This window comes from Elaeis guineensis, chromosome 9 (genome assembly GCF_000442705.2).
Source record: "Elaeis guineensis isolate ETL-2024a chromosome 9, EG11, whole genome shotgun sequence".
NCBI lineage: Eukaryota > Viridiplantae > Streptophyta > Magnoliopsida > Arecales > Arecaceae > Elaeis > Elaeis guineensis.
Window position 1 is genome coordinate 85,419,313 of NC_026001.2, and position 20,820 is coordinate 85,440,132.

General features: G+C 36.3%; 1 protein-coding gene and 1 long non-coding RNA gene across 3 annotated transcripts; one reads left to right on the plus strand and one right to left on the minus strand.

Annotated features, from left to right (window-relative positions):
* Positions 1-456: 456 nt before the first annotated feature.
* On the plus strand, positions 457-1,854 carry LOC140851600 (uncharacterized). Of its 2 annotated transcripts, XR_012134346.1 has the most exons (4): positions 457-650; positions 893-966; positions 1,067-1,130; positions 1,211-1,854. It is a non-coding gene; the product is annotated as an uncharacterized lncRNA (long non-coding RNA). The 2 variants fall into 2 exon arrangements; XR_012134345.1 differs by having other exon boundaries at positions 463-966.
* A 5,216-nt stretch (positions 1,855-7,070) lies between these two features.
* LOC140851733 (small ubiquitin-related modifier 2-like) lies at positions 7,071-12,836 on the minus strand. The gene is made up of 3 exons (XM_073243826.1): positions 12,604-12,836; positions 7,493-7,642; positions 7,071-7,395 (listed from the first exon to the last, which is right to left on the minus strand). Exons 1-3 carry the CDS (start codon positions 12,679-12,681, stop codon positions 7,315-7,317), a joined length of 309 nt encoding a protein of 102 aa, XP_073099927.1. The 5' UTR covers positions 12,682-12,836; the 3' UTR covers positions 7,071-7,314.
* Positions 12,837-20,820: the final 7,984 nt, after the last annotated feature.

Consider the following 20,820-nt stretch of genomic DNA (forward strand, 5'->3'; position numbering starts at 1 on the left):
AGATTTTTCAATGTAGAGATGCATGATTCTGGATGATCATGTATTCTGCGTTGTACATGGGAAACAAGAATCAAAATTTCTTTTATTAGGTATTTTTGTAGGCTATAGAGTTGGTTTAAGAGAGGGGGAAAAGCTGTTGTATCCTAGACTTAAAGGAAGAGTTCATGCACAAATTTACCAGGTTGTTTCCTTCATATATCAACATTTTAAATTTTATGCTGCTTGTGTGGTGTTCTAAATTTTTACTAAATTTAGCTTATCTTGTCATTTTTCACAATTGTACCTGTCTTTCAGTGAGATATTATATCTGAATCTTTGGCTAGGAATTCTGACATGAATTACCTGGACATTGGCATGTAAGTCTAAAACAAAATAGTTTCATGTTCCTGTTCATTCATTGCTCTCATCATATCCTTCAGAAAATGGGTAAAAAAGGGGAAAATCAGATTGACACTGAGAAGCTTTTTATGATCTGGGTTTGCCCGAAATCCATTGTAGCTTTATTATCGCTTTAAAAGCTGGATGCTTGCCCTAAGTACATAAAAACTGAAGTGATTGTTTGATCAGCTATGAAGATCTGACTGATGGATTTGTAATGTCTCCAGGCATGTCCACTAGCAGAATCGATCCCTTTCTTTCTACAGCTTCATGTAATTTTACTACCACATCATGTCTACTAGAAATTCCACCAGGAACATGTCCTGCCCACACTTCCTACAATTTTTAAAGAAAAATGTTGCAAACTTATAATTTTCTTCACATTGGATTTTTTTTTTCCTTTTTGGGTACTCTTTATAATTGCATGATTTCGTCCACTAAACAAAGTGGAATGCCAGTCATCTAGTTCATCTAGACAAAGTGGTCTTAAACTATCGAGCCTTTTTTGATGCAGTGCATACAGAGCATTGTATATCCTCAACTGGATTTATCGCTACTTCACCGAGCCACACTATATTCATTGGATAAGTATGGATCCTCTAATTGGCTTTTGGTCCTTTCTCATGTAGAAGTGTTTCCTTCTTTTATTATTAATTCTTATGCTCATATTACTGTTTATTGTTCACAGCTTGGATATCTGGACTAGTGCAGACATTGCTTTATGCTGATTTCTTTTATTATTACTTCAATAGGTAAATAATTATTGTTTTCTGAATATCTTCTATAGAAAGCAATGTTTTCATACTGACTCCTAATTTCATGTAAATTGCAGCTGGAAGAACAATGTCAAGCTTCAATTACCTGCTTAACTGCAATCTCAGACTTCAGATATCAGGGCTGCAAGTAGAACATGAATTATTATCGATTCATATAGGAATTTCTTTGTTTTACTTGGGTGCATTAACATCCGTGATCATGGGTTATCATGTTGGGATTCTTTTTGGTCCAGGAGTGGCATCTACAATCATCGATCATCAGTCTGGAAAAAAGCATTTCTTATCTGTTGGCTGTATTACTTTTTGTGCGACCATCAGAAATATCTATAGCAAGCTTTTATCTGTAAACTATACATAATCATGTAATTTCCAAATTAGAATGCAACATATAAGTTTCTCAGTTATGATTTATTACTTTGTGCGAGGATCTGTTGGCTTTTTCTAGCAAAATTTGTTGTTTGTTTTGTGTAAAAAACCAAGCTTGGCACAAGCTCATCTGTGATTATTTGGAGTGATATTGGAGCAACGTTCCGGTAGCTTCGTCTGTTGAATCACTGTAAAGTGAATGTTATCCAGGCCTCAGGATGGCACAAGAGAAGAAACTGTAAAAGAATGGCAGTGAGCAGTGAGAATACCATATATAATGTATGAAAGAGCAGTGATCACTGAATTAACGATGATAATTGGAAGGGCATACAATGTAGTTTATCTGTGAATGATATGGCGTTAGTAATGAGACAATTAGGATTCGAAGCTCAATTAGAATCATTGAGGTAAGTTTTTGAAGGATAAAACATGCTTAAGACTTTGATCAGCATCTCGCCAACTTCTAAATGGCTCCAAGGGTCCATTCGGTTCGGGTGTTTCAGATTATTCTATAATCTAATAAATTTTAGGAATCATTTATCTAGAATAATGATTGTGAAGGAAAATAATTTTTATTATATTTGATTAGTGAAAAATTATTTCAAAAAATGACGTTGGAAAAAAATTACTACGTTGGTTGGAGAGAAAATTATATAGGAATATGATCAAATTTATAAATATATTTTTAAATTTTAATATTAGAATAATATTGTCATCTTCAATTAATTTTTATGTAATGGTTATACTCACATAGTCCTTTACATAATATTATCTTTATCTTAATTTTTTTTTATAAAAGTTTTTTATTTAGAAAGATATCAGAATAAATTTCATAATTACATATGCAACTTTATTGAGGATATTTTTATCAAGTATGGATTATCGTCATTAGAAAATTTATCAAATACCAATCCCTCAATGATATTTATTTTACCTTCTCTCTTCAGAAAATAAATATGGGGTTCATCAACTTTTTTACTATCTCTTTCTTTCTTTTTTCATACTAAACATGGTAATCTAACCTGAGAATCATTTTTCCATATTAGATTACCTCCAACTAAACGGCCCTTAATTGTAGGATTCTAGAGCTGGTAATTAGTTCTAATGGATCCAAGGATTTAGGTTTTTGACAAAATGTCTTACGGGATATTAAGATGGAGTACCATCCCATGTATTGAGATAGGACCAGCTCACCATCATCTCTACGTTCCAATCACCATATCTTGGGATATCCTCTATCACAAGTATCAGAACAGTAGTGCATTTCATTCCACGAAAAAATTGAGATAGTTCCATGAGATTTAAAACTTTGGATGGATCTGGGATTCATAACTATGGGTTGGGTGAGTGGAAATCATTCAATCTAGCACAGTGACAATTGCAACTCCATTTTGACTAGGTCAATATATGGAGCCACTTATATAAGTCAGCATGGCACAAGAATAAACAGAAGGTGGTTTTGAAGCATGGCTTGCCAACCACTTGGTAGCATAATTTGTTTCCCACATGCTGCACTACTGGCATCTGAAAATACTTAGATGAACAACTTGACCCTTCCCTCTAACAAATTGGGCTGAGGCCTTCTGCTAGCGCACATGATAACTACGAAAAGAAATTCTTTGTGCACTGAAGACGGTGTAGAACGCACGCACCATCCATAATGATTGACTCACGTATGGGCCGATGCATGGTGCCCAAAAATTTTTTTTTTTTTTCGATCCCAATGCATGAGCCTTCGATCCGATGCATGAGCCAGTCACGTGGTTCTGCACCATGAATAGTGTATGCAGTTCTTGCGGCTCTGCACCGCCCGCGGTGCACAAAAAATTTCGCTAACTACCGATTACTGCTGGTTGGACGTCGAAAGGATAGCTAGCCGGTAACTCATTTCGTGCAGTCTAAGATGTACACTTCACTGGTAAAGAGATGTTTCTCAGATTGTATGGATCCCATCCAGGCAACTCTCTCGATCAGGAACAGATATGTTTCAGCAAATGTGCTGAGAAGTTTCTGAAGCACTCCATGAGGGTTGGAATCGGATTGGCAGCATTGCTGTGATTCTGTGATTTTTTTTTTTTTTTCATAGAAATTACTTCACTTCCAAAATTAGTGCCTTTTCTGTAGCAGAACTATTCCTCAGCTCAATGGTTGTACCATTTCTGAAAACGTGAAGAAGGAATTTTGATCTGTCCTGTAAAGGGTTGTGTTAAACTTGCAACAAGCTTTTAACATGGCAGTTTCTAGTTGCTTAACATCACCATGGTGAATGCTTAATTATTGTATTTCCTGCTGTTTGCTATCAGTATGTTGCAGAAAATAAATATTACCAATTATTATCCAGTGAATGAGAAGGAATAATATGAAAATTTTAATTGTTAGAACAAAAAAAGATGTTCTCAGAATCATGATTGCATATTCCTATTGTATTGAATGTAGAACTTGGCAAAGCTTGGGTACTTGGAAGCCCTTTTCTCCAATTTTTATTGATGTTATTACTTGCTGCAAGCCTGTAAACCTCATTGCTAATGGATAGGGGCACCCCAGATGATTTTGGTTCATGAAAGCATGATGGAGGTCCTCAACTGAATAATAACTACCCAAACATGGTGAGATTACAGCTAAAAAAGAAAAAAGGCAAATTTGGATGCTAAAATTGAAGCCTAAATATTCCACTGAAGTAGAGTATGGCAGAGCCCTTTCCATCATCATAACGTGAGCATAACATACAGAAGATTATAAATAAGCAGCGTAACTGGATGAATATTGAAACACCAGGTATCAAGCTGCCCTATTATCTTAAGAAGTGATAAATTGGTTTCTGCCCCATAATTAGGTTAGAAATAACCAAGCATTTCAGCTTTCGTGTTTTTCCACCCAACATTCAGCTACATGTTGTTTACCCTGATATTACATACTAACAAAGAAACAACAGCAAACAAGAAAAGAAAAGAAAAGAGACATGAACCAGAGTTGGACCTGGCAATAAACTTAATGGTCTTTTGCAGTGCCTCAACTATGAATTGTGTTATAGTAACCGCAACAATGTAGGGCAAACAATCTCAAGGTAACCTCAGTCACCAGTTATAAGCCAATTCCCAATGCCATAATCTGAGGTAAACTCATCACCAGTTATACAGAATCCATGACCTCATATATTAGAAATCTGTCAAAAACTGGAGACAGATGTGAGGCCCTCTTTAAAAGTTTGAAGGCTGTTCTGAATTTTAGATGATTTGTTTTCCGACCATGCTCCCTAAAAATAAAAACGGAACTATAGCAAGCAGCTTCGATAAATTAGGAACAGATATGGAAATTAGGTCCATCAAAACTGACGGCCAACAAGAGCTGTAGAGTGACCATTTCATTACCTAACCAACTATATTGAAGAATGGAGAGGAAGGCTTTTAATAGAGTTAAGCTAGGCAGGGGAAGTAGAGAGATGCTTTTTATGTGTAATGTGACAGATTGCCATTGAGACTTGAGAAAAAAGTGCATGACAGTAATTAGACCAGAAATTCTGTATAGCTCAACATATCGTGAATGAAGAAGGCTGGTGGTTAAATATGATAATAAGCTCCATAACTTCTTGCGATTCAAAATCATGCATCATGATTCACCTTTGAATAAAGAAGAAGAAGATACTGACGACAAAACGGAGGACGAAGCGGATTCACGGTACTGCAACTCTTTAGTATCTTTTTGGCATTACAAAGATCAGGAAAATTGGGCAAAAAACCACAATTTCTTCAAATTTATTTAACGGCATGGCATCTTATCCCAACACATCTGTTACCTCTTCCATGACAGAGCTTGCCCCATGCTTGCTGCACAGATTGCTTATGAAAATAGAAATGATTCACATTCAGGCCATCCAAATTGCATGATCATCTTTTGGCAAACTAAAGACATAAATACTAGTACAGCAACTTGGTAAACTCTTTTTATAGATCTTTCTAATGTAGCACACCTGCTTCATGAATTTGGTAATTAAAGTTAAATTAGTATGTATTTCATGAAAAGCATGTCTGAGGAAGAAACACAAATAGGAGTAAGAAAATTTCATTTGCCGAAGAATTATGAACATCAACTAGCAGTGAGAATGGAAATGATTCAGTTGAAAAATCATGTAGTGTAGCTTCCAAGAACTGGCTTACCACCTAGTTCTATATTCTTCTAAGTAATTAGCTTATATGATTCAACCATTTTTCTCTGTACCCACAATCTTAGCAAATTGTGAACCAAATTATAGTTCCTGCCAGTGTTAAACCGTCTCATTAACTTCAGCATACCTTACAATTCACAGTGTAAGGGTATCTTGATGCATAAGACCTGCTATTGCAAAGTCTAGGAAGGGTCAGATGAATGAGATGTTTCTGTATTTTGTATCTGTACCACCTAAGTCATAATAGAACAACCTTATGTTACACCCATGTCACATTACGCATCATAGAGAAGGTTCTCATTAGATTCCAGCATTTTGTCCTAATTCACCCATTGATGGAGACATTTGCTGTAGGATTCCTAGGTGGTTATGTATACTATGTCAGCTCGTTTTACTGCATGATTTTAGCCTCGTTTTTTCTTTTCGCTCTCTTAGAATTTAGGTTGTCAGTGAAACATTTATGAAGTACTTATTTCTCACTCTGTCAGCAACGCTTCATGTGAGTACATTGTTAGTCATGTTTCATACAAATTGTCCGTATGCAACCAACTCCTAATCAATTACTATCTACATGCTTGTTATTCCATCAATCAGCATGACAATAAGCAGTCCAAAGCAATCAAGCCTTAAAGTCCTAAACATGCACAAGCGGTATTCATCTTAACCTAGAATTCACAGGATATAACTACTGATACCAAATCAATGACATCATGTGCCCAAACACCTAATTTTCTATAGGATACTGCAGCAATTTCGATCTAGGAAGCATAGATACCGGTATGCGGTATGGATACTTTGTGGTACGGATATGCCAATACGGCAAAAATTAAAAAACCATGATACGGATACGTCTATATATTTTATATTTTTATTAATATTTGAATATATATAATATTTCAATATTAACAAAAATATATGAAAAAACTGAATCATATATATAATATTCGAATATTAATAAAATTAAGTTCTCAAATCTCAACTAAATTTATAAGTATCATCATAAAAAACAAACAAATACTTATAATTAACGAAAAGAAATAAACTAGCAGTCTAAATAAGTAGAAGAAATCAAAATAATAAGTCTTGATAATCAAGTGATAATAATAATAATAGTAAGCCTCTGTTTACACAGTGAGTTTTCTTTTTTTCCATCTAATTTACCAAAATTGCTGCTACCAATACCCTAGCCGCACCCAGCCACACCCAAGCCGTATCAAAGACATACCCGAACATTGGAACAAAAAAAAAAGGGGGGGGGGGTGCGCCGGCGGTGCGTATTTTGCCGCACCGGAAATGTACCAGCACCGGAAACGTACCTGGTGCTGGTACAGACATGAAAAAGGCATACCGGTGCTTAATAGATTTCCATGTATACTATTGGCAAGTAATTATCAGGAATGCATATACCTATATCCAGTATGATCACAAGTTCAACAGCAACATGAAATATCCAACCGTCCAACAATAAGGGAAAAGCATATAAATTCCAACAAGGATTCCACCTCAAAAACACAAAATGATTCTTAAAAGTTCATAATCAGATAACACACACGTCCATGGTCTAAACTATAAGACAAACCAAATACTGTGTCTGCTAGTTGCTTTGAAAGGTTCACAAACGCCATCAGGAAACTAAAAGATATCCACAATTTCCATACCACCACCTGTTTGGTGCAGCATAGCATCAATTTCATCCCCATCCTCCATTTCAAGCTGAAAGATATCAAAGGAAGAAATATCAAGATGTAAAATCTAAAAGGAAATTTGATTATATTTTCATATTTGTAATGCAAGAAATTCAAAAATTTACTTCATCTGGGGTCTGCTCTGCACGCAGCCTACGGCCATCAAACAGGAAAGCAATGGAATTGAAATCCACTGATTGTCGGTCACAGTATGCATTCATGAGCTTCCGTAGCTGAGTACTGCGCTTGATCCTGAAAAACACCTCGTTCCCATCCTGAATAACAAAGACAACTTCATGGAAAAAACACTTTGTGGAAATATAAAAAGCATATGCAAGTTACGAAGGAACCCCTAAACAAACTAGAGAGCAGGAGTTTAGATGCTAAATGATAAATATAGATACAGGCCTTTTTGACAAACAAACAAATAGTAACCTTCTCTGCTATAGTTATGCACTCTGCCATTTTCATCATTTTAGTAGCAACAACGAAAAGAACGTCTGGACTATAGTGGCACTGTGGCACTGGATACGGAGAGAATAATTGCCAACATATGTTAACGAACACTAAAAAAAAAGCACTTACACTAAGAAGTACTGGAAAGGGTCATGGGTATACATGGCATAACTTGGAGCCTAACATCCTATAAACAAGTGCGACCCACAAGTATGCTACTTTCTGCCAATCTTGCTTGGACCTGCTTACTCGTCCAGTCGTCCTTGTAACTAAGATACTGAATTCGAGCACAAGGCATTCCACATACTTGTTGACAAGGTTCAATATTTTTACTGTCGGTCGAAGGACAAATGATGAAGAAATGCAAACAAGTCATGCCCTAACTTCCTATATCCATTGACACACCTTCTGATTGGTCAATACCCAACAGAATTGCACTCAGGAGTACTGGCTCTCAGCTTCCTAGCATATGTAATTAACTAGAGCACACTTACACCCACAAGACCCATTAAACCACATGAAATGAACCCCTTCTTCAATCTATTCATATTTTGCAACCCTTACTCAACCATCTACCTTGTACCTCTGAAATTAAATAAGGAAAAAAATTTATCCAACCTGATGTAGTTATTCAGATTGAGATATATGCCTAAGACATTTGCTGAAACAGGGTACTTCACTTGCTAAACTAGTTCTTTTTTTGTTGTTGTTGTTGTTGTTTTAAATAAACCTTGCTGCACAAAAAAAAGGCCTATCAGAGCTTGAGGCATGTCAAGAAATGAGGAAGAAAATAGAATCAGAGGAGGGAATAGCACATATGGAAGGAAACTGCCCATGCTGTGGGGAAGGGTTTGTTAGGTATTCAGTCCCAAATTACCAAAGAAATTACATATGTCAGTTTTATTTTCTCTCAGATAGGATGCAGTTGACATCAGCACAAAAAAAAAAAAAAAACAAAACAAAAAACAAAAAAAAACAAAATTGATCTTAGCAACCTAGGGCTTGGCTTGCCAGCATTCCTCTAGTAATAACAACAAAGGAAAACTTTCATTTCCTTCGCCATTCGCCTTAATTTCCCCACCCAATAACAACTAGTTCATTTCTTTTCATCCCTGTGAGGCAAACCCAAACAACTATATAGTCAAAGCTATTTGAAATAATAATAATAACAATAACAATAATAATAATAATAATAATAATAATAATAATAATAATAATATGTCATAATTATGACAACCAGGACAACATGTCCAATAGCAGAGTTCCTCACAATGCCGCTCCATGCAGTCAGGTACTTTTCATCAATTAAAAGTGCCCTTGTAGGTAACCCAAGTATAATCATGTAGCAGATAAAAACCACATCATAGTATCAAGCTGCAAGGCAATATAGAACCTGTAACAACCCTGTTTCATGGTAGCTCAACACAGATTGCGTGCCATGCTAGAATCAATTGTCAAAGGGATGGAAAAAAGGACATTCACAAACAATCCAGAAATTATTAACCATCCTCCACCTAAAAACTGTGTGTTTTAACAACCTTGATGCAAGCCGTGGAATACTACCCTTCTAGTTCAAGGTTATTAAACAATCACTGTCCCTCCTGAGTATGAATATATGAATGGTAGCTACCTTTCCCAGTCTGGCAATTCAGTCTTCAATTTAAAGAGCCAAGTTATGTAGATTCAATAAATTTTACAATGACAGAGAAAGACAACTGAAACAAACAGGTAAGCCATGTCTGACTAAAAAAGATATAGTAGTCAAGGAAAACAGTTATGCAAAAAAGCAACTCCACTCCATCTCACTAAGTTTTGGCGGTAGTCTAGGACTTGATAAGTCCAGCAACTCCCTTATAGATCTAACCTAACAAAAAGACCAAGATATATCATCTTGGTACCGGGCCCATACCGGTGCCACACTATTACTATGTCAGTATGGGGCCAGTTGATATGTCCTCCATACTGTTTACCAGTACCATATTGGTTTGATATGCCCCATACCATCCAATTTGGTACAATATAGCATGCATTGAGAGAGACCACTAACCCTAGAGCAAATGGTGGTTCTTCTGCATGGCCATCCAAATTGGTGGAAGATGCCAAAGTAATTAAAAAAATGCTGCCCCCTACTGTAAACTTATGTGTCGTTCCTTGTCATCATTCCACTCAGAGCTAATATTATGGGACTTTAATTACCCCATCCCTCTCCACAATATCACTAACAATGTATTTGATTGGGATAATGAGAGGATGGATGGATGGGATTGAAAGGATGGATGGCCTCCATCCACTATTTGGTTCAAAAAATTACAGGAAGGATGGATAAAAAAAAAAGAGTTGTCCATCCACCCTAGCCCACCAATTTGCATCCTTTTAATTTGAGAGGATGCAAAAAAAGATGGATAAAGCATTGATGGATAGATTTTTGCATTAACAAAAGTACTCTTCATTAATTTTTTTGACAAAACTATAATATTTCTTCACTTCTTCACTCATATTATTTATATATATTTTTATATATACAATATTAATCACATGCTATTAAATTTTATTATTAATTATTTTAATTTTAATATATAATTTTGATAATTATAATTAAATAATTAGAATTATCTTCTATTTCTCTATTTTTATTTACTATTTTTTGGTTAACTATTTGTATAATATTATTTAACCATTTAAATTAAATTATAAATTAATTATTATTATTATATAATTAATAGAAAACTAGAGATAAATTTTCAGCAATACTTTCAACTAAAAAATAGCTACCCATTTGAGTTTCAAGTAAAAGTAGCTATCTATTTGAAACATAAGTTAAAAACAACTATCCATTTTGACTGAAATGATCTTTATACTCTTATACCCTTATATCCTTTAAAATACTGCAGTATTATATTATCATAGTGTAGTATTCCTTTACAATAAGATAGTATTACATTATATTAGTGTAATATTGTTTTAAAATAATACAATGTTGCTTCATTGTATTATATTAGTGTAATATTTCTTTATAATAAGATAGTATTATATTTTATTAGTGTAGTATTTTTTATAATAAATGCAGTGTTGCTTTATTGTAATATACTAGTGTAGTATTCCTTTACAATAAGATAGTATTATATTATCATAGAATAGTATTTCTTTATTGTAGTATTACTTTACAACAATACCGTGTTGCTTTATAATAATGCAATATAATTTTATAATAGTATAGTATTACTTTATAATAGTATAGTATTGCTTTATAACTGCAAGGACAATTGGGTCATTTCATCTCTATTTAGATAGTTGCTTTTAAGTTATGTTTCAAATGGATAGCTGCTTTTACTTGAAACTCAAGTAGGTGGCTACTTTTAAGTTTAAACTCAAGTGGATAGTTTTTTCTAGTTTATCCTATAATTAATTTATTAATAATTAATTTATTAAATTATTTATTAAATTAAATTAAATATTTATATAATTATAGATTATAATGATTATAAGTTTATATATTGTTTACTTTTTGGTATAAATAAGTGTTATAAATTTATAATAGTAATATTTTTATCAAAAGTTAGTCTAATAAAAATGCCATATAAATATCATCCATCCTCTCTTTCATTCCTCGTAAACCAAACAGAGAAGAAAATCATTTTCATCCATTCATCATTCTTTCACCAAACATACGAAAGAACGGATGGAAGATCCATTCATCATCTCCCTCATCCATCCATCTTCCTCCATTCATCCTCTCTCTCATCCATCCATCTTCCTCCATTCATCCTTCCTTCAATCTATCCTTTATACCAAACAAAGGATAAGTGATAAGATTTACATTACCTAATAAAATTTTATTTATTTCTCAAAATGGAATGTAATCATTATGCCCTAATCCATAAGTAGAGAGCATTCAACCAAGAAAAAGGTATCTTCAGGAGGGGAGCATATCTCAACACAAACAAGTCCAACAGCAGAGACTACAAAGGATCATCAATCACGAATTCTCACTTCTATGAGGCAGGAAGGAAAGGGTAAATACTTCATTCCAAATTTATTCTAAAGCTCCTTCAAGGCCTTCCAGATTATGTCCTCATCATTTCAGACCCTCCAGCCAACTATTCAAACATTTTAAACTGGTTCTCTTATGAAATCCCTTCTGGCCAAAAAATGCCATTGCCCAGTTATGTTCCTAACCTTCAGCATTTTTTTTTTCTTTTACACAGTGGTTGCCCCAGGACTTGAACTCGGGCCATTGAACTTGTCAGCCCAAGCATTTACCATTGCACCAAGCAATGGCCACCGCACTTAGCTGTGTGGCAATACTAAAAGAACGTTTAAAAACATTTTACAAGTCCCAAAACCAATCAATCCCACAGCTTATTGCTCGCCAGCAATGTCATGCAACCATAGTTATAAGATTTTTTTTCAAAAAAAAAAAAAAAAAGCTAGGTGGTTCTAAACATGAACAAGACCCAAATAAAGAGCAAAAGCACAGAAACTAGTATTAAAACTGGAATTTATCGAGTAAGCAGGGACCTTTTAAACTTTAATCTTTAAAACAACAAAAAAAGCATCTCCTTTCTTCGAAAAGTTAAAAGATTTTCCAGATTCCATGAATCAATAGTTGATCAAACCAGTCGTACTATTCAGAACTATAATCAAGTGATCCAATAGAAATAAGAGGAATAAAAAAAAAGGAACAAGATCTTACAATCCAGCATTAAAATAAAGAGAATAATCCAAAGGAATTAAAAAAAAAAAAAAAAAAATCTCAGCAACGGATTGAGAAAGGTTATACCTGGCCCTTAACCTTTAGATTGATGTGCGCCGCCTGATCGGCCGGCTTCTTGTCCTCTTCCTGCGCCGCCGCTGACATTTTGTACTCTGTTTTACTCGATTACTCGATCAAAAATCCCTCCTTTCGATCGAAAAACCCCTCCTTCACCTCCTAGGTTTCTGGGGTTTTAGCCAACTAGGAAAGAAGGGAGAAGAAAGAGAGAAGCGAACGAGTCCACGCGAGCCCTCGGTCCCTCGTCTTTGCTATTTTTTTTAAGAAAAATAAAAAATTTCAAAATTAAAATTAATAGTTTTTTGGAGTCCGCCAGTGTGCGGACTGGGTTCAATGGATTTGGAACCGCAATTTGCAAACAACAGCATAAAACATTCTATGCAAATGATATCTGGACCATCAAATTTTCAAAACATTCATGAATTAATAACATCAAAATAACAAAAAATATATAAATATACGAAATGTTTTGTTTTTTAAATCAAATATGGTAGCTGATGCAATGTCGCAAGGAAAAAATAAAAAAAGAAAAATCATTGATATAAAGAACATAAAAACACTGTGCATCTTGCCAATCATGTACACAATTTTTTCTAGAATATAATGTCTTCATAAAGTTAATAGTTGAAATGGGAAATATTTACAGATAGAACTTTTATTGTTCAATGGATATCAAAATTTAATTTAATTATATTCTGGAAATGAAAAGCTTTCTAATTACACCACAATATGTAGATCAGGTCAATTAGTTTAATCTAAGTTAAGACCAACCTATGCCTTTAAACATATTTTTTTATGAAATTGTTTATGTCAAAATTGCTAGTCTAAACCCTCTGCACATGCAAGAAATCTCTTAAGAGAGTCCGATGATGAGCAAAAACATAAATATATAGGGATAGTTGTATTGGAAATAATATGAATTAGAATTGAATATGGAACTGATTTAATTAAAGTAACTTTACCTATAAAGGAGAAGGATCTCCATTTCCATGCTTCAAGCCCAAGTTAATGGCATTTTGATAATTCATATTCATTCTGCTTCTCTTAATTGGGAAACACAAGCACATGTCTAACCTATCCATATCTTGCATGCGCTTGATGTTTGATTTCTCTCTTTCTAAGGAATTCAAACTTCTCAAGAACCCATCTCTTATCTATCCTCTTAAATCGGCTTTCCCAAATGATGCTCTTGAGTTCGAAATTCTTTATTGCTATCATCAATTCAACAAACCCAAAGATTAAAAAATTTTGGCACTTTGAGTGCTAGTCCATGAGGTATGCCTCATCAATGCTTACGCATTTAACAATTTCCAAACTAGTCTTCATCATTTGAGAAATTAAAAAGTTTAGACTATAGTATAATGAAAATTCTAAGGATGCATCTCTACTCCAGTCCTTGCATGTGGGTCCTATATTCTTTGCAACTCTATGTTAAGATTTACTTTTATCTAATAGTTAAGAATACTAAATTTTCAAGTTTTCAAGTGCAGGGACTCCCCAGGCATTCTTGGTGTGGAACTACTTTATCTAATAGGTAAGATTTATTTTCTACCTATTTTTCAATATTTAATTGGGGTATTTTTCTAGTGCAATGCTTGTGCTAAAAATAAGCAGGAAAAAGAGAGGCTAGTTTAGAAAATAGAGGATTTTAAAGAGTCCAATTAATACGGAGAGAGAAAGAACAAAGGTAGAGTATGAACTTGAGATTTTATTAAGTATCTAATTCAATCAAAGGAGTTGAAGGAGGGAGAAGAGATCGAATAAAAGAAAGATATATATACATATGGCATGTTAGGAGCTCCGAAAGGAAAGCATAAGAGTTTTTAAAATTCCAAGAGTCAAAAGTATTACAAAGAGATAAAGCAAATAATTAATATGAATTTTCTCAAGTGCATATAAAAAAATACTATTGAGACTTCTATTGGAAACTGCATGTGTTCAAAATAAACATTTAATATAATTTTAAATAATTTAATTAATGATATTTTATTGAATGAGAAATTTAGTAAATCTGAAATCCTGCAATGCACTTATTTTGGTAATGAAAGAAATTTCTTAAATCATTCTGAAATAAATGCTCCTTTCATATAGTAGAGATACACAACATTTGATAAATAAGTGCTAAAATTTTTTTTTGAAATATTTGAGATAAACTATTTGACTTATCTCTTTCAACCAAAGGTATAACTATGGAAAATGTGTTCCCAAACTTTTTGAAATCCCCAAAATATTCTTTATTACTGCCATTCAATCATTGGAAAAGTTGATTGGCTAAATAAGATAACATGGATTCTATTTAAGTTAAAACACGAACCAAAAATGTCCCTACTTCTCTTGTTTATATTATATTATCTCAAAATATCATGCCTATTTTAAGTTCTATCAAGTTTGTTGGTGTTGAGAAAATATTTATTCATAATAAACATATAATTTATAGATTAATATATGGATAAAATTGGAGTAATAGATACTTTTTGCATCGATAGATCAATTTAAATTTTTTAATAAGCTAAGCCAAGTTCTCTTGTTGATTTTGTTTTCTCAATGTTACTCTATATGATTACTCATTTTAATTCTAAAAAAATATTAAACCTATTTGCATTCTCAAATAGACTGGACATTCTTGTTAGATTTCGTCATCCTATGACGATAGATATGCATGCAGAAATTTTAAAAATTTTAAATATAAATAAAGTAAGCAGTGAAAATAAAAATTTTCATATTACTTCAACATTGTTCCAGGACAATCACTCAACATAACATTCTACTGTTATATCAGAACAACCTTGCATCAAAATAATGTTAAAATAATTTTTTAATTAGAACTAATCTAATCTGACATGCATAGAGATCAAATCTCATAATCCAGTCATTATCGTATATACAAGATAAAAATCTAAAAGGAAGTATCTGAATTTTATGTTTGCACGGATAGATCTTCACTATGATCTAATGATCTGAGGATATCTTCAAGATTTTTTTGTAGCCATATAAGTGTCTGATCTCTACAAGTATCCACTGACATTAATATGATCAAAAGATCTCGATCTCACCGGGATGCTAGCTCTCTTTCAGAAATCGTTCTTTAGATTATCGAATCGATTTGATATTTTAATTCTCTTCTCAATGGAATCAAATATATCTATAGGAGGAACTCGAAATCAGATCAAATCTAATTTTTTTTTCTACTTTTCTCTTCTCAAGAGAAAAATCAAGATCAATAAAAAAAAGATAAGAGATCAAATCTCTTGTTCTTCCTTCTTGTCCAACCCTTGGACTAGATCTTAGGAGAAGAAGAGGAAAATCGTTCATCTCATGGATCAAAAAAAATAAATCAGATCAAATTTGATTTTAATGTCCAACTCTTGGATATCTTTGGGAGAGAGAAAGAGGAAGACATATCCAACTCTTAGATAAGGGTGAGAGAGAGAGAGAGAGAGAGAATTTTCTAACAACCAATAATTGATTATAAGAAAGAAGAGATAAGCGAGAGAAAGCATCCTACCTACGTTGAAGAAGCCTCATGCTATAGTTTTAGGCATCCCACCTTTCTCCATGCCAATCTCAATTTCTTGGGGTGTTCCACATTGATCTCATCTGGTGGTTAGGTGTCCCACCCTTATCTCCTATTTTAACTAAGAAGGCTAAGGTTTAGTTAGAGAGTTAGAGTTTGAGTGGAAAAGGACTCTCTCCCATGATGTGGTGCACCCTTTTCTTCCCTAATATTTCTCCACACCAACTATCCCACACCCACTCTCTTTTCAGCATGAAAACATGGGCGTGAAAGGCCTTGGGGAATGGGGATTTAAGGGGCTTGATCTCCTTATTTTATTTGATCAAGGTCTAGTTCAAATCCAAATCAAGATTGGATTCCAATTTAGATTAGGTTAAGTCCAATCTCACTAGACTAATGAAACTCAATTCAAGTCAAATTCAAATCATATCTAATCAAATTAAATCTGATTTAATTTGACTAAGATCCTATCCAAATCAAACATAACTAAAGATTAGGTCAAACCTAATCTAGATAGGTTTGGATCTAGTATCCATTAAATCTAATCCCATTAAATTAATAAAATCTAGTTTTAGTCAAACTCAAACTAAATGTAATCAAATTAAATTTGATTTAATTTAATTAAGACTTAATCTCAATATTTGATCAAATCAAATAATATATAATAATTATAATTTAATCCTCCTATAACTTACTAACTCTTAGTAAGTCCTCAATATAACTTTTATATTTAAGTCCAATCATCAATCAAATTGATAATTAAGATCACTTATGATTTATGATTCGAAATCATAATTCGACAATCCAATCAGTCAAGACCTCTTTTATGTATGACTCCATAGGTTCTATTCTATCTGGTAGTGAAAAATATTTTGATCTCCATCAAAATAACATTGAAACTTCTTTCAATAGATTGGAACAATTCTAACTCTCCAATTGAGAATTATTGATCATCATCAAAATAATTCTCGTTGATCTCACAATCCATCAGTAACGTTTAGCAGTATGTAGTGGCAATCCAGCAGAACAAAAAGATGAACCTCTAGGTATAGTTGTCATGTGATTCTATTTTTCTATCGTGAGTTCTGACAAAACGGAGATTATGAAAAACTCATCAAACCCCATCGTCTGTCATATGTAAGATTTAATCAGCTCGAGTTCAAATCATGAAATCTCATAAAAACTCTTTTCCATAATTCAAAATGCCATGGCCACGGTCTTATGAACTTGACTTCATAAATCACGTAGGACTACTCTTTAACTATTAAGATCGATAAATCTCTTCTAAGTATGCACCCTACTTCTACAGTGAATTTACTATAGCCAACATACACAGCGAGGATCCAAATAGCTAAGAGATCAAGTTTATATACAGTCAAATTATAGTAACCTCACTGTGAGTAGTCAAGACACTGTAGGTTTAAGAATCACTCACATAACTATAGCATCGAGAATGTCACTGACGAGTGAGTAGACATCTAAGTGACTTCTTATATTGATCATGTTTAGCATCCTTATTTTCTAACAAGCACCTGCACTCTCACTTAGTGTCCCCACACTATAGATTCGAGACTCATCTACCCATAAGAAAGCGATCCGTACACCAACCTATCTGGATTGATCATCATCCTCGTGATGATCCTACGATCGGGAGCAGTTTATAAATTAACCAATAATGATCTATGCCTCAAATTCTCAATTTTTGAGAATATGTGTCATCATCTTATTAATTCATTGGACGACTCATGGACACATATACTATATGAATGAAATTAACTGTCCTAATTAATTAAGTACAAAATTATATGCTAGAAAGAATTAATGCATCGATCTAATTAACTTCTAAAGCATACATCTAACCATCTATCACTTGCACTAAAGCCAATCTGCCACAAACCTAAGCCCCATCTTCTCCAAGATGTGCTTTGGTCTTGGCTAGCTAAGTCATTTAGTTAGTGAGCTAGCCACATTTTCATAGGATCTACTCTGATCCTCGAAGTCTTACTTCTCAGAATAGTCACGAATAATATCGTTCTTATTGTGCTAAAAATTCTAGTGAGACCTTGCCTCCTTAGCTAGAGCTATGGCATCTATATTGCCAAAGAACAGTATTGTGTCATCTTATGATATTACACCAAATTTTGTAATAAATCAGAATGCCTCCTTAGCTACCTCATAAGCAAGGATATACTCAGCTTCCTGAAAATTATAATGATCGATTATTTGAAACTCTTTCAATTTATCAAATTTCATTGCTTAAGAAAACACATCCTAATGTAGACTCTCTACCATCAACATCAGACATTAAGTTTGAATTATGAATCTTAGTATCCTCAACCTTTCTTCTCCTCTTGAAGACCATATTCTAAGTGCTTCTCAAGTACTTAGAAATATTCTTTACAGCTATCAAGTGCTCCCAGCCTGGATTCAACCAATATCTACTCGGGACACTCACAGCAAGATCTATTTTGGGTTATGTACATAGCATGACATACATAAGACTTCTTTTAGCTAGAGCATAAGGGATCTAGCTCATGTGTCGAATCTCCTCAAATGTATCAGAACACATCTTCTTGGAGAGATTAGTCTCATACCTAAAGGATAGTGTTACTGCTCGATTCGATCAAGATCGAAGAGAGGGTGAATGAGCCTCATGTAGGGATATTGATGCTGGAGTGACATGCAAAATAAATCCAAACTAAAGATTTTCACTCTGGTGAGGATCCTCCGATGCTTAAGTCAGATTCAGAGAATAAAGAAGCAACAATGAGTTCTATGAAAGGGATTGTCTAGCTTATCTTGGTTCTTGGGGCTTTGGTTGTGTTGGTGCAAAAATTCGCCCACGCCGGAGAAGCTGGAGTTGAGGAAGCCGCGGTCGCCGTCGGGACCTGCAAGGGAAGTCTAAACCGGAGGTGGGGTTGCTCCGGCAAGACCCTCCGACGCTCAAGTCAGTTCTCTGCCTCAACAAGAATGGAGTGCTCGAACGGAGAGTTTAGTAGAGTTTTGAGATAAGGCAAAAGAGCTTAAAGAATAACGTATCTGAGTCCCCCTTTTATAGGCGGGGGAGGCAACGGACTGATGGCGACGTTTGTAACCGCCTGGTAGTGGGCCGCCCACGGTCAGGGGAATTGATTGCGAAAGATAATGGAGCAGACACGTGGGCATCACTTCGACTCGCCATGTGGAATCTGTTATGAGGGGTGGAGCAGCGTCCGTCGTCAGGAGAATCGCATGGTATCCGTCGCAGGAGGTAGAGCAGGTTCGTGGCCGTCACCGTGGCCTGCCAGGGGATAGTGGAGCTGTGCGGAGTCCGCCACAGGAAGTAGAGCAGGGCGGCTATGGCTACTGCGGCTTGTCAAGGAATGATGATACTGCGCGGAGTCCGCCACAGGAGGTGGAGCAGGGTCGCAGCCGTTTTGAGGGCCTATCAGAGGGCGTGGATCTGTCGATTGAAGCTCGGTAACGGTCGGAGCCCAGTTTCTGTTGAGGTCCGGATGAGGCCCTCCGGGCGGTGGGGGTCGTGAGCGGAGCTCGGCCCCTGTAGGAGTCCGGGCGGAGCTGTTCTGATGTTGGCGGCGAAGTCCGGCTCCCGTAGGAGTCCGGACGGAGCTGCGCTGATGTCGTCGGCGAAGTCCGGCTCCCGTAGGAGTCCAGACGGAGCTGCGCTGATGTCGTCGGTGGAGCCCGGCTCCCGTAGGAGTTCGGGCGGAGCCGCACTGCAAATAAAGTTAAGGGTGAAGTCCGGCTCTGATAGGAGTCCGGATTGAGCTTACCAGCCGTTGATACTGAGAGCGGAGCCCGACTCCCGTGGGAGTCCGAGCGGAGCTGCGTTGATGTCGACAGTGGAGCTCGGCTCCCGTAGGAGTCCGGGCGGAGCCGCACTTGCTGATGGCGGTGGAGCCCGGCTCCCGTAGGAGTCCGGGTCGAGCTGCACTTGCTGACGGCGGTGGAGCCCGGCTCCCGTAGGAGTCCGGGCGGAGCTGCACTGCAAACAAAGTTAAGGGTGAAATCCGGCTCTGATAGGAGTCCGGATTGAGCTTACCAGCCGTTGATACTGAGAGCGGAGCCCGACTCCCGTGGGAGTCCGGGCGGAGCTGCGTTGATGTCGACAGTGGAGCTCGGCTCCCGTAGGAGTCCGGGCGGAGCCGCACTTGCTGATGGCGGTGGAGCCCGGCTCCCGTAGGAGTCCGGGCCGAGCTGCACTTGCTGACGGCGGTGGAGCCCGGCTCCCGTAGGAGTCCGGGCGGAGCTGCACTGCAAACAAAGTTAAGGGTGAAATCCGGCTCTGATAGGAGTCCGGATTGAGCTTACCAGCCGTTGATACTGAGAGCGGAGCCCGGCTCCCGTGGGAGTCCGGGCGGAGCTGCGCTGATGTCGACAGTGGGGCTCGGCTCCCGTAGGAGTCCGGGCGGAGCTGCGCTGATGTCGTCGGTGGAGCCCGGCTCCCGTAGGAGTCCGGGCTGAGCTGCACTTGCTGATGGCGGTGGAGCCCGGCTCCCGTAGGAGTCCGGGCTGAGCTGCACTTGCTGATGGCGGTGGAGCCCGGCTCCCGTAGGAGTCGGGGCGGAGCTGCACTTGCTGATGGCGGTTCCACCGTGGGTTCCGGCTGTGGGTATTTTATACCCAACACCAGTCCCCTACATCTGAGTTTTGAATTTCAAACGAAGGAAGTACACAGAAGTACAGCCAGAATCGTCCCTTCGAATCCCGCA